Source organism: Sturnus vulgaris, chromosome 10, assembly GCF_052056855.1.
Source record: "Sturnus vulgaris isolate bStuVul1 chromosome 10, bStuVul1.hap1, whole genome shotgun sequence".
NCBI classification, from domain to species: domain Eukaryota; kingdom Metazoa; phylum Chordata; class Aves; order Passeriformes; family Sturnidae; genus Sturnus; species Sturnus vulgaris.
This window is the reverse complement of record NC_142252.1, coordinates 18577619-18591331: the sequence shown is the minus strand read 5'-3', so window position 1 is coordinate 18591331 and position 13713 is coordinate 18577619. Positions and strand designations below refer to the sequence as shown.

At 41.4% G+C, this 13713-nt stretch overlaps 1 protein-coding gene across 4 annotated transcripts in view; it reads right to left on the bottom strand.

Annotated features, from left to right (window-relative positions):
• PEX5L (peroxisomal biogenesis factor 5 like) overlaps positions 1 to 4181 on the bottom strand; it is a 106128-nt gene extending 101947 nt beyond the window's left edge. For 2 of the 4 annotated variants that reach the window (XM_088170980.1, XM_088170985.1), the window contains exon 1: positions 4131 to 4166. In XM_088170980.1, the coding sequence (XP_088027106.1) occupies positions 4131 to 4151 (21 nt within the window). In that variant the 5' untranslated portion in view covers positions 4152 to 4166. Of the gene's footprint in view, positions 1 to 4130 lie in introns of all 4 variants that reach the window. The other 2 variants (XM_088170976.1, XM_088170978.1) reach the window with 2 other exon arrangements.
• Positions 4182 to 13713: the final 9532 nt, after the last annotated feature.

Genomic DNA, 13713 nt, shown 5'->3' with positions numbered 1-13713 from the left:
TTTTTAGACCCACTATGATCATAGAGGTGTGTGTTTGACAATTGAAATCCTAATGGAATGTCAATGATTAATATGGATCATTTCATGTAAATAGGAAATGCCAATGGTACAATGTTAAATATCACAACACAAGAATTAAGGGCATGAAGCTGATTGCCTATGCAATTAACAGTTTAGGAGACAAACTATCTGATCTGGAACCTGGCCAAGGCATTGTGACTAACAAGCTTGCTCCTGCAAAAAACTCCCAGAGGATCTCTCCTATCCTCTCTGTGTGGTCAAGATTTCTGCTTTGTCTAAATTAAGCCATCTCAAAACATAACACTGCCATATATAAAATCCCATGCCAACATTTGGCAAAGCACTTCTTCTGTTCAAGCATTTGTGCTGGGGAAGGCTGACTAAATACAGCATCAGGGCAAACAGTTTTGAAAGCATTTATTTTGAATTCCATAGGAAGCCAAATGCTGTGCAAATCCCATTCTGTGACAGAAATTTGCCCCCTCTTCATTTATAGAACTTTCATAAAAGTCAACAGGAGGACTGGTACAAGGTCTATAATATACTGGAAAAACTTTAAAACATCTTATAGTTGGTTGTTAAATGACAGCAATTTTAGAGCAGTGATTGGGGGTTTAACTCAGCTTATGTTCTACTTCCATCTGGTCTGCTGCTGTTTTGTTGAAGATAGAAAACAGCACACACAGGATTGCACACATTATCCTAGGAGACAAATACTCTCTTTCACCTGTACAGTTTAGGGTTTTGACTTGGCTCTTATCTGTGAATCCCAGGGTGTTCTCCTGCATCCATCAGGTTCCATCCTGTCAGAACCTACATCTACTGAATTAAACAGGACTCCTTACATAACTGAGGCTGTACGTTTGTGGACAAACAACCTGTGCATCCCATCTGAAGTTCTCTTTCTCATGCAGAAGCCTGACCCCCGGGGCCAGGAGGGGCAGCTGGTGCCCCAGGACCCATGGCAGCCTCTGCTCTGCTCTGTGTGGTCAGAAAACACACAGAAATCAAATGCTTCAGCTCATCAGGATGGTGAGGCAGCTTTGAAAGAGCTCCCGTGGCACTGCACTTCTCTGCATCCTAGTGCTGCTCGTGGTGCTGGCTCTGTGGAAGATCACTTCACTTCTCTCCTGGGGTTTTACCTGGAAGCACCTGGTGCACAAGTGATCACAAAAGCAAATCCTACAGAAAGGCACCTGGAAATGTGAAGGCAGGACATGCCTTCCTTTTAGATGTTTTAAACTGCCTTTGGAATTCCAGCTTAGGACTTCTCTAGTGTTTCTGTGTTGTGAGGCTTCACTTAGAAACCGGTAAGAAGAAAATCTAAACCTAGGTCTTCGGAATAAACAAAGTTATTTTCTGGCTTTTGGGAAAAAAAACCTCCAACAAACCTAATCTGTACTATAAACAAAAAATTAAGAAGAGATACACTCATAATGGCCTCATTGGTACTCTTGGTGCTGGACTTCAGCAGAGCTTAAATGCAAAGTATATTTTATCTACACTTGCAAAATTTGCTGAGCTTAGTCAGAAATTCCCCACTGAAGCTGATAATGATTGATGCTTCTCCAAGATAGGTAAATTCCCAATCTCTGTAATTATGCTTATTACCTTGTTACGGTTGTTAAGGCTCTCCCCTTTTAGAAGTATTCCAAGAATTAGCTCAGTTACAGCAGGTTATTACTGAAACATGGGCTCTGCAAACATCTTTTAAAATAAATGGACTGTGGAATTATTTCTGCAGATTTTAGTTTTATATCTGAGAACAGAAGAGTAGGAAAAAGAGAAATGATTACTGGAATTCTAAATCAGATCCTACATTTGATCCCGACGACTTCAGAAGAGCGATTGCTTTAAAGAGTGTAGGATCCAGCATTATATATTGGCCCATCCTTCTGCACTTGGATGTTCCCAGGTAATGCAGTTTACCCAGTTAAACACCCCACCTTCTCTTCAAGAAGTGTAAGTTCTGTTACGGGCTCAGTGCTTTAAAAATGAGATTATTTTTTCTTAGGAGTCCAGGGTACTGACTTATGTGTCTGACTTAATCAACCCAAATTGTTTATGGTTCACCTTATTTTAGATTAACAGGGAATTGCAAATAGTTCTTCCTAAATTAGTAAAAGTCTTAGAAGAAGTCTTGGATAGTAAGGAAGGACCTTTAATGTTTAAAATGCACTGACATTTTTCTTAGTGTAAGGTTTGATCATGTATTTGTATCCTAACTTAGCTTATGTTCCAACATGGTTTAATCAACATTACAGTAGATCATTTTCTTGCAAAGAAATTAGATTTTTATTGTCTTTGCCTGACTCACTTAAAGGCTCTAATTAAGGATACACTAAACATGAAAATCTCTCCTAAGGCTTTAGGCTTAGTAGGTGTTATCTGAAGCTCATTAATGCTTCCTGTTAGGACAAAAATATATTCAGAAATTTGGACGATGAACTGAGGTGGGCTTTTGTTTTTAAAAATGACAAGTTTACTCAACAGGAATAGTATTTTTACTTCAGCCAGCCTTTTAAGAGAATTTGGTTAGAATTTAATTATATTTGAGCTAGGAAAATGAAACTATTTTGAAAGAAAAAAATTAAAGTACACCAGTCATAACATATTTGCATGTTTTGACCTTATTTCCTATTGCAAGTTTGATTTCAATCTTTTAATGACTCAGAAAATTTACAATGCTGTGAGACACCTCAAGATTCCATTCGATTTCTTTTTATAAAGTGCTGTACGTCTGTTGAAACCTTGCAAGGTGTAACTCACAGCAAAGAACTTCTGCTTTCTTAAGGATGTAAATGCCTATTTGGCAATGTCCCATTCAGTAGCATTATTTATAGGATTGGTTTTGTGTTTTAACCTTATAATCAGAAATAAATGGTAATAAGCATACTCCCTCCATTGATTCCTACTCTGTTAAAACCTGTTTGCTCTCCTATTACAAGCAGTTTTATGACACATTATTTATCACTGCTGCGACCAGATAACACAAACATGAAAGAGTAACGGGTGTCACTCCGTTCTGGAAGGCTGTGCTGAATCAGAGCTCTCTCTGAACTCATCTGTACCGTGCACACCCCCCTCTGGCACTGCCTGTCCCCAGTGACCATCCCATGACCATTCCATGTATTGAAATGCTGTGCAGAGTCACAAACAGGAGTGGTCAGCTCGCACCTCTCTGAACAGCCTCAGTGCTAACAACACACACCAAGGCTGGGGCCACTGTGTGTGATAAAAGCATTTGATCCTTCCTGGCAGTGAACACCAAGCCAAGACTGGGTCCAAAGCAAAGGAAAGAATCTGGGAGATCAGTGTAAACCTTTACTCCGCTTTGATACTTCCTCCTTCAAAACAGACTTGACTTTCCAAGGAAGAGCCATGTGAAGGAGAGCGGGAGTCAAGGTTAAAGCCATCAGGTCCAAGGCAGCAGGATGTTTTTATCAGGGAGGAGTGTATTCTGCCAAGGCAATGTAGATCAGTAGATCATGAGACAAGATTTCTGCCTAAAATCTTGAAGTCTCTTCGCCATGTGTTTGAATTCATTCTACAAAGTCATTCCGTGGCTTAGCAAAATCAATCCTCAACCCGCGTCGGGAGGGAAAAATAGAAATCCATCACCTTTAAACACAATACACTGAGCAAATCGACAGTTTGAGCGTGGTGTGAAACCTTTGCAGATTTTGCAAAGCTAGTGCTCTGTCTTTTCCCTTATTGTTTGCCCTTCACTTGACATACAGGAAGAGATGCATCAAGAGGATGGCAGGAGACATGTGTCACTTAAAGCATGCCGTAACAATGTTTGCCCTGGAATACTCCCTTGAATCTGTTTGAACAAGCAGGCATCGTACATAGAGAAATACACACAGAACTTCACCTAGTTACAAAGTTGACAGAACCCCTTTACCATCCTCCCCCCCTGAGCAGCGCCAGCCCCGGCCACGCCGCTCCCTTTGCTGTCCCCGAGCTGGAGTGCCACGGTCACACCGCACCAGGTCACTTGTTGCACAGTGCCAGGGTGGCATCTCCCCCGCGCTCAACCCACCGAAACTTGCGGTAGCCGCGTTGGAGCGGAGCCCGCTGCGAGCCCCCCGAGCGCTGCCGCGTACCTGCATGTGTCCCTGGTACATCCTGCCGTGGCTGCTCCGCTGCCCCGCAGGCCGGCAGCTCGGCTGGGCGCTGCGCGGGGGGCACTTCTGATGGCTCCACTACAAGAAAGACAAAAAAAAAAAAAAAAGAAAAAAAAGGAAAAAAAAAAAAAGGAAAAAAAAAAAAAAAAAAAAAGCCTAACTCTGATCGAGCTATTTTTGGCTAAAGCTCCGTTTGTCCTGGCAGCTCCTGCACTGGTTTCAGTACCCCAGAGCTGTTTGCCGCTCTCTTCTCGCCTCGCTGCCTGTTTCCCCCTGCGAGGCGGTGCCGGCGCTGCCCCGGAGCCGCTGCTGGGGGTGCGGGGCAGGCGGGCGGACCCGGGCAGGGCTGCGGGGCGGCCGGGCCGGGCGGGGAGAGCCGCGGGGCGGAGCGGGGCCGCCGCTGCTGCCGGGCCTCGCCCGCCCGCCCGCGCCGCGCCTCGTCCCGCTGCAGCCGCCCCGGCCTGGCGGCCCCGGCCCCGGCCGCCCTCCCCCGCCTCCCGCCGGCAGCCCCGGCCTCCTTCCCGCCCCCCTTCCCTCCTCCTCCTTCCTTCTCTCCTCCCTTCTTCCCTCCCTCCCTCCCTCCGCAGGGGGAGCGCGCAGCATCCAGGGAACGCGCGGAGCCCCGCGGCCACCGGGCGGAGCCCGCCGGGGTCCCGCAGGAGCCGCGGTGCCCGGCCCCACCGCCCCGCCAGCGCTGGCGGCTCCCGCTGCAGACATTGAAAGGAAAAAATAAAAAAAAAATACAAAACAGCACGAATAAAAAGCCCTACTAAGCATAGCAGCAAAAATCGGAGCGTCCCGGAGCCAGGACTCGGCAGAACCTGGATGTGGCCCACGGAGCCTCCGCGGGTCGCGAGTGGGAGCGGAGGGCGCGCAGGGAGCGGCTCCGGCGCGGGCGCATCCCGGGAGCGATCCCTGCCCGCGGAGCGCCGCAATTAACCGGGTTTCGGCAAAAGGATCGGGCCGGGCCCTACCTTGTGCTCTGCGTATGAAGAGAGAACGTGATTTGTTGTGATTCCCAGAAAATATCAGGAGACTCTTGTTCTGGCTTGATAGTATCGCTTGGTAGCGTTTTTCAACGCTTGCCAAAGACACTGCTATATAGGCAAAAATCTGGCACCGTATGTGCAAAATTCTGACCTTGTAAACTGGCACAACAGGCCTGGCTAAATCCTGCAGGAGACACCTGCATCATCTTGGATCCAGCTTTTTCCTCTACTTCGCCACCTCAAACCCGAAACTCCCAATCTGCTAAAAGGAGCAGTTGCTTCAATTTCATCGTAAATTTCTGTCCTACCCAGTGTGTCTATATTCAGTAGCACAGAAAACCTCCAGCGTGTGGAATTTGCTAGATTGTGTAATTTCTTGGCTCTGAGCTCTCAAGTTTCACTATTAAACTACACAAAACTTTATGATGCTTTTGACAGACCAGAGCAACCTAACCTTAAGCATGTACTAGAGCAATGCAAAATAGATTTCTTATTCCTGAAACCAGCACATTTGTATCATCACAGCTCTCATTTCAGCTGACTAAAAAAAAGCCTTTTTGAAGTGTTCCCATTCAGCTAAAAAAATGGGTTTTTGCAGAACATGAGTTCATAAAGTCTTTAGTGATGGCATAAGCAAAATCTATCCAATTATTTTTTTCACTTAGGCTTAAAAGGTTTATCTTTTAGATAGATAGCAAAAGTGACAGTTCTCTTACATCCAGTGAATACATATCCAGCTCACTCAGATTTTCAGAGCAGCCAAAGAGTTTAGTATTGGTGATAAAAAGAAATAAGAAATGAATACTTTTTTTGTCTAAATCCCTTAAGCCGCTTTGAAAACCTCAATTATGAGCTGATGAGCTTAAAATACGTCTTTGGAATTGTCCACGTATGTTAGACATCGATTACTGTAAACTTCACAATGGGTGACAGCACTTAGATAGGTGAAAATATCAGATTTGAATTACCATGGTTTCACTTAAAATACAAAATATGGAGAACAGATTTTTCAGATGTAAATATTTGGCTGTCTTAGTGCTCAATTTATAAGTTTAGCTCTAGGTGATAAAAAAAACAAGTCCTATTTAAACTTGTAGCCCTGATGCCTTTGCTGTTTGTTGAGATTTATTAGACTCTTTAGCTTTTAGTAATCTTGAAGGTGCAATTTTTCACTCTGACTACAGTAGATCCAGAGTGTCCATTCCTGTGTCAGTGTGCAGGTTTTCTACAATAGCCAAATGTTTCTAAGGCACTTGAAAATATCTTCTCCTTACTGTTTCTTTTTGTTGTTCTAAGTCTTAGGCTCTTGTGTTTTTCTCAGGGGGAAAACGGGGAAATTTGTCAATGTGAGTGTGTAGCAATATCTCCTTTTCCTAAATCTAACTATATGCATCGTGATTTAAATGTTCAAACAGGGTATGAAAATCACACTTGTAGTAGAAGACTTGTGAATTTAGCAGTGGTTATTCATGCTATGTTATTTGTGAGTGAGGAACAAACATTGGTAGAATTTGTCAAGATCCAAATGCTAGAGATTAATAGTGAAGTGTGTTACAGGCATTTTTCCTAATGCATCTGAAGCAGGTGCATTCGTTGCACCATTTGGTGATGCAATGGCATATTGATGTCACATTTTGGCAGGATTTGAGTGATCCAGTAAAGCCAGCTAGATCCAGCTTTTGCCTTTTTCTTTAGCAGGGGCTAAATCGCTTGGCACTGGCTGGGGAGAAAGCTGGCAGAGCAGCAGTCAGTGCAGAGCAGAGCTGGAGGGAGATGTGTGCAGGGACAGAGGGGCTGCCAGGGGCTCCTGTTTGAGCTGTTCTTCAAATAGCTTCAGCCCAAGGCACACTCACAAGTGCTCTGCTTCCACAGGTGTGAGCTCTGCCTTTGCTCTCGCTCTTCACAAGAAGAAGCCTGAGTGAGATTGTTTCTCTCTCCATCTAGTCCTAATCTGGAATCAATATATGGTCATTTTTGCTCAGTTATACTGCAGTTTAAAAAATGCAGTGCTGGGTGGCACAGAAAGCATTAATTTGTAATTCTGTACCATACATAAAAGGCAAGTTCTTTACAGCTGAGAAACAGGTGGATGCCAGGATCCATGATCTTCTCTGACTCTGCTGTTTTGGTGAATGTGAAAATCTGTTTTGTTACAGGGCATAGATAATTGCACAGGGTTCACTTGCTTAAAATGCTTTGAAAACATTTTTCTTTTTTGGTCCCTTTTGGTCTGTCTGTGTGGCTGCATTAATACTTGAACCAGTGATGTCTGTGTGCTGATCCCTCTAAGCTTTGTTGTTCATTATGGCAAAAATAGAAAAAATCATGGTAGAAAATCTGAAAATCATAATGTTTGTTAAGAAAAAGAAAAGTCACCATATGGCTCAACAGATTTTAATTCATATTAAATTGCCAGGGAAATTTTGAAGGAAGTAAAATAAAAATCCTTTATTTTACAAATATATGCTCAGATTTTGGTTTTGAATACTTTGCTGGGGCAATTGGGACTATTGGGAAGCCTGAAGACAGTAATAGGAGTGCAGAGGCAATCTCAGAAATACAGACTGCACGAGGTAATTTTGGAGAAGCTGGCAGCTACCTGGTTACTGTCAAAACCCTGACACTTAACTACCCTTGGGAGGTGGTAGAGATTTCATTCCTTTAGACCTTGCTGGTATTTATGTCATCCTGTAAACTTAAAAAAATACTCTTAGATCAGTGACTGTGAAACTGCACAAGACCATTTATATAGATTCAAGTTAAGGACACTTATTCTAACATTCTTCATTTACACAGTGATTGGAAGGCAGGGTCTGTGATTTCCATGCCAAGAAACCACATGGCAAGGATAAGTCACGACTTTTGTTAGGAAGACCTTGCACTGATAAACAGGCCTGCACACTTCATGTAGAAAAGTGAAAATATCCTCGATGTGTTGTGTGTAACAAAGTGTTCAATGGAAGAGTTTTAAATGAAAATTGAGGGGGATAAGTTCTGGCACTGGAGACTTGGAGGGGCCACTTTGGGGAACTTGTGCTCTGAATGCCCAGCAGGTTTCTGTACCCATCACTCAAGGGCACTGCTCAGATCTCTCTGGATCTGTTTTTTCTCATGTGTGACAACAGATTGTGTTGCCAGCATCCAACAGTAGCACATGTTTGGTCATAAAGACCCAGATTTGCTGCTTTGTTCAATAATAGATTAATGTTCTGGTACATATACGTTGTATAAAACATGAGTCTATTAGCTCATGTAGCCATGGAGATAAGTACTTTGCATACATGGAAACTCTTTGGGTTCATTTATGCCTAGTGCCTATATTTTATTAAGAAATAGATCTTTACAAACATTATTATTAATAAATATTTTCGTTAATGCTATTTTCTGCTAACTGAGAATAATTGGCCTAATTTATGAAAACATGGAGCTGATTAAAAATTAACTACTGAAAATAATCTAGCTTATTCTTAGACTCAAGTGAGGTTGCAAAAAAACTGTCAAAATTAATATATTAATAGTGTTAAACTTTATCAATAACATACAATTAGGATTTTTAATATTGTTAGTTCTGAGAGATTCTAATTACACTTTATACTTCGTTTTCTAGTGGCAGTTATAAGGTATGAAAGGTACACATTAGTGAAAGTGCTAATTATATTATGTGTATTTACACATTCCTTTCCTATGCTAATGTGTTTATATATGTTTAGGGAATACATATAAAGAAGGTTTTTGAGATTCTTTACATGCTCTAATGAATAATAAATTTGAACAAGACACAATCCAAAATTAATTTTAAAAAGCTAAAAGTTTGTCTAATGATGCATGTACAACGTTTAATTAAAAAGACTCAATGTAGAAACCAACAGCCACAGTAACAAATGGCAATTAGATTGTAAATAGTGGGGGTGGAATACTAACAGTATAATTCTTCATTATGTTGGAGTCACACCAGTTTTATTCACCTGTAGCTCTGTATCTGTTAGTAAATACCAGCCTAGAACTTGTCAGCAGAATGAAGAATAATATCACATTAGTACAGATTGTAACCAGCATAATTACAAGCTCCTAGTCCTGTTTCAGTTGGAGTTTCTGCTGTTGTGGCCCTGTTTCTGTGTGGCATGTCCCTTTTTGCCCCAGTTTGATGTGTAGGGTGGGTGCTGTGAGTGACACTGGGGGACCAGCCCAGCTCTGTCCTGGCCAGCACTGCTGGCACGTATTGGAGCAGAGTGATACTTCACAGGATCACAGAATATTTCTGTTAGAAGGGACTTCTGGAGGTTATCCAGTCCAACCCTCTGCCAAGGCATGGTCACCTGGAGCAGGTGACACAGGAACATGTCCAGGTGGGTTTGGGATGTCTCTAGAGAGGGAGACTCAGTGCCCTCCCCAAGCAGCCCATCCCAGCACTCTGCATCCTCCATGCAAAGCTCTTCCTCATGTGAAGGTGAAAGTTCCTATGGTTTAGTTTCTACTTAGTCTGTACTCTCAAGTACAAGTGCTGTGGAGAAATTGTGACTTCCTTGGGAAAGGTGAGCTCTGGGTGGTTTGCACTGAGCTCACCTTTACCTGTTTGTAATGAGCTCAGGAGGAGCTGGTGCTGCAATGTGCAGCCACTGAGAGAGGATACAAGCATGGTCATAGGGTAACACAACACGTCATCCACATCAACCATCAAGCCATAAGAACAGGAAATTGCCTCCCAGGAGGTCTGTCCTGCCTTTACCCCGCTGTGTTTCTCGGCACCATAGTTACTCTTGTTTGTCCACAGTCAGCTCCCAGCACAGGAACTTTTCTTGGTTTGCAGAGGAGCTGGTTTGGATGTGTAGTGATGCTGTTCTCCACACAAAAATGCCTCATACAGACAGGATCATCTGCCAGTGTAGACAAAGAAAAGAGGAGAAAGCATGTCTTTCCACTCTCACCAGGCATCTGATTGCAGAGCTCAGGAAAGCTACGTGCCATTGCTCTTAAGTTTTCCTGAATTTGGACCCCGGTGTGCATCTGCTGAAGTCAACACAGACTTTTCACTGACTCCATTGAAACAGAGTGCTTGGTTAGGGGCTTCATCTGCACAAGTGCTGCAGACTTGTAACCCAAGCATTCCTCATTTATGAAGTAGGAAAAGGTTTCATGGAAGATTTAGAACCCCCAGGTTCTGCAGTTGCTGTGATTGCAGTGTAGCACGAATGTATTGGGATTGATTCTGCAACCCCTGTTGAAAGTCTTAAAACGTGGAAAGTCTACAACCCCACAGATAATCAGCTCCAGTTCTTAACTATCCTACTATTTGACTTTTTACTATTGACCTTATTTAAATATGCATTGATGAAGTTTATGCCTTTTGTTCTATTTGCTTTAGACAAAACTGATGTGAAGGATATGTTCCATTTTCTTTTGTAGTTGCACTGTACACATTTTAAGAAAATTATTGCATCTTCCTGTAACTTTCTCTTTTCTAAAAGAGTAAGCAGTGCCAGTTCTTTAAACCTTGTCAAACAGGTTGGGTTTTCTAGACCTTGATCATCTTTTTTGTTACTTCTCTTAGACTGGTTTACTATAGTGATGACCCAAATTGGACAAGTACCAGAAGAAATTCTTCACGTGTGTTACATGCAGTATTTCTGTTTCTACATCTCTCTGTGTGATATTGCAACACCCGGGTACTGTTGAGTAGTGTTAAGCTCGTGATCCTCTTACCTCTGGTGATATTACTGAATCATTTTCTTAGCCACTGTGCTTTTTGTGGTTGATCAGTCCTACCTAACTTTAGAATTTTGATGCTGTACTTAACCACTTGTATGCTTCTTCTTCAAAACCATTTCTCCCCATTATCTAGATTTTTAAAATTTTGAGTACATCCTTGTCCTATTCTCTTAAGCTTTTTCTCGATTTATGTTCCCTGCAAATTTAACTAATATGCCTTCTATTCCTTTAGCCAAATCACTAATAGAAATACTGAATTATATGCTGGAATACCACTCAGGAAAACCCTCTACTTTGAGAGTGAATCATCAGTAACTGTTTTCTGAGTAAAGCTAAGCAATCATGTAAGTGGGATTTTTCTAGACTGCTTTTCCCCCACCTCTTTATGACTAGATTGTAAAGTTCTTATTAAATATACCCACTGTGTTTTGCCTGCCTGTAATACCTGTGGCAATGCTGTACAGAAAAATCAGTCTGCAATGCTGATTACTCCTCCCCTTATTTTCATCTAGGTATTAAAATAATTTCTTAGTTACAGTATTTCTGCTGTAACTAGAAATAAGCTTCCTAGCCCTTTTTGCCCTATTTTTAATGATAAGCACTGTGTTTGTACTGCTTTATAAGTTCTGTTTGATGCTTCTGAGATTGCTTCTATTTATGCTCAGAGTATCTGAGGGCAAGTTTGATCAGGTGGAGTATTCTGAAGACAACTAACTTGCCTAAATAGTTTCAAGCCTGTGTTTTCCTATAACTACTGTTAGGTCTGTTGTGCTTCCCATTACACCTGACAATCTTAGGTAATTGAAATCTATCTTTTTTTTACGATACCAGTAGCATTTTAGTTTCATATAGCTCACTGGAAGTTCCAAAATATGTTTTAGAAGCTGCATAAGTATGAAGGTATTTATCTACTCCAAGCCTCTGATGTCTGTGCTGAATGGGGCACTGTATCCGACCTGACTGTGATTTACAGTTTAGCTTTGGTATATCTGCACTGCATTGCCATTACCTCAGTGAGGGGAATGTAAACACAGAAATTTACCCAAAATTAGGAAAAATTGCTTAGGTAGAAAACTTGCTTATAGAGTTCAAAGTCTGGCTTAAATGGTTGAGTATTGCTAAAAATGTTTCTGCTGTACTAGTACCTAAAACATGCTGGCCCTGAAATAAAAGGAGGATTTGAAAGGATTTTCTTCTGATCGTTTTTTTCTTGGAGTAAAAATTCTCTCCAGATCTCAGAGTGAAAATTTGGTTCTTTAATTAGATTTTACCCACTAGTGATTGCTGTTGATATAGATGAGACACAATCCTCTTACTATATTAACTGCTTTTCTGTTTGTTGTACTTAACAAACCTTCAGAAATTACTGGATTCAGCAGAGCATCCATTTAGAGCAGCTCCACATGGTTACTGACATAAGGGACTTCCTGGCAGCAAAAGGTTTAATGTTGCCATATAAATTCAGGGTAGGCAGCATGAAAAAGGAGAGTACTTTGTTCCTCAGATCCTGTTCAATATAAAATAAAGAAATATTTTTATTGAAGTAGGAATAGTCTTACTCACTGGAGAGGTATTGCAACGCAGAGGAGTTAGAAAACCCAAATACCTGGGTCTTAAGAATTGTCTTTAAACCACAGATCTTCAGGTATTTTGGGAGTAAGTGCTCTTATCAGCATTTTGTGCAGGCAGAGAAAGAGATTGGGAAATTCCATCACTGACTGTTGAGATTGTTAAGTAGCTCAAAAAGTTGAGACATTTTATGATGAGCTGTTCCAAAAACATTCATTAGAGAGTATTCAAGGAACTGCTTAAGAATGTCTCTGGACTGTTAATGTTGGTTTTTATTAATTGATACAGCACTGGCAAGGCAAATACTGTGCCAGAATTTTAAATGGGATGGCTTCATAATTACAGGCCTTTCAGCCTGGTGCCAATCTCTGGCAAAATAATGGAAGACTGATATGGCATATTATTAGCAAAATAATCAAGAATAATGTAATATATGGCAGTACTTATTGGTTTATGGAAAATATATCTTGTTGGACTAGCTCAATAACTTTCTTCTGATATATGAGGTTTGGTTGATGAATGTTCTGGTGCTGATGTAATGGACTTTCTTGGGGCATTTGTCATGGTACCATACAACCTTTGATTAAGAAATGAGAATAATGCAAATTCAACTGGGCAACATATTAAAAAGACCTCAAACTTCTTATCTGGTAGTTTTAATATGCAAAGTGGGAATTATTATCTAATAGGCTCCCTTAGGGATTGTTGGGTCATGCTCTGTTTCCCATTTCTTTTAAAGACAGGGAAATTATTTTAAAAATAATTAGTGGCAAATTTATGTAGATGAAATAAATTTTGGGACTTTGGAAATAAATTTAGTGGATGAAGTGATTAACTAATCATATACACTTCAGTAAAACCAAAGGTAAACCCCTGTATTTTGAAGGGCAAGGAATTGGACTTTGATGATCTTTATGGATCCCTTCCAACTATTATATGGATCTACAATTCTAAATTATATTTGCAGGATGAATGAGTGACCTGAGAAATAATAACTGAAAGATATGTGGGGGATCATGATAGATAACTGGGGGAATGTAGGGTTTTACTGTGACACCAAAGGCATAAAGAGAACCTTCCAGCAGTAATGAGGGAGCTACCCTGTGTCAGTAGTGATGTGATAACTTCACCAACAGCTGAGTCCATGTGAAGATACAGATTCATGTGCCAGAAAGGAGTAAAGAGTTGGTGAAGGCTTAGAGAATGATTAGTGGACTGGACATTCTGTACAGCAAGATACTTAAGGGCTTGAACCTATTTAGTTTAAGCAGAGGTAATTTGTCCCAGCCTGTGTCTAT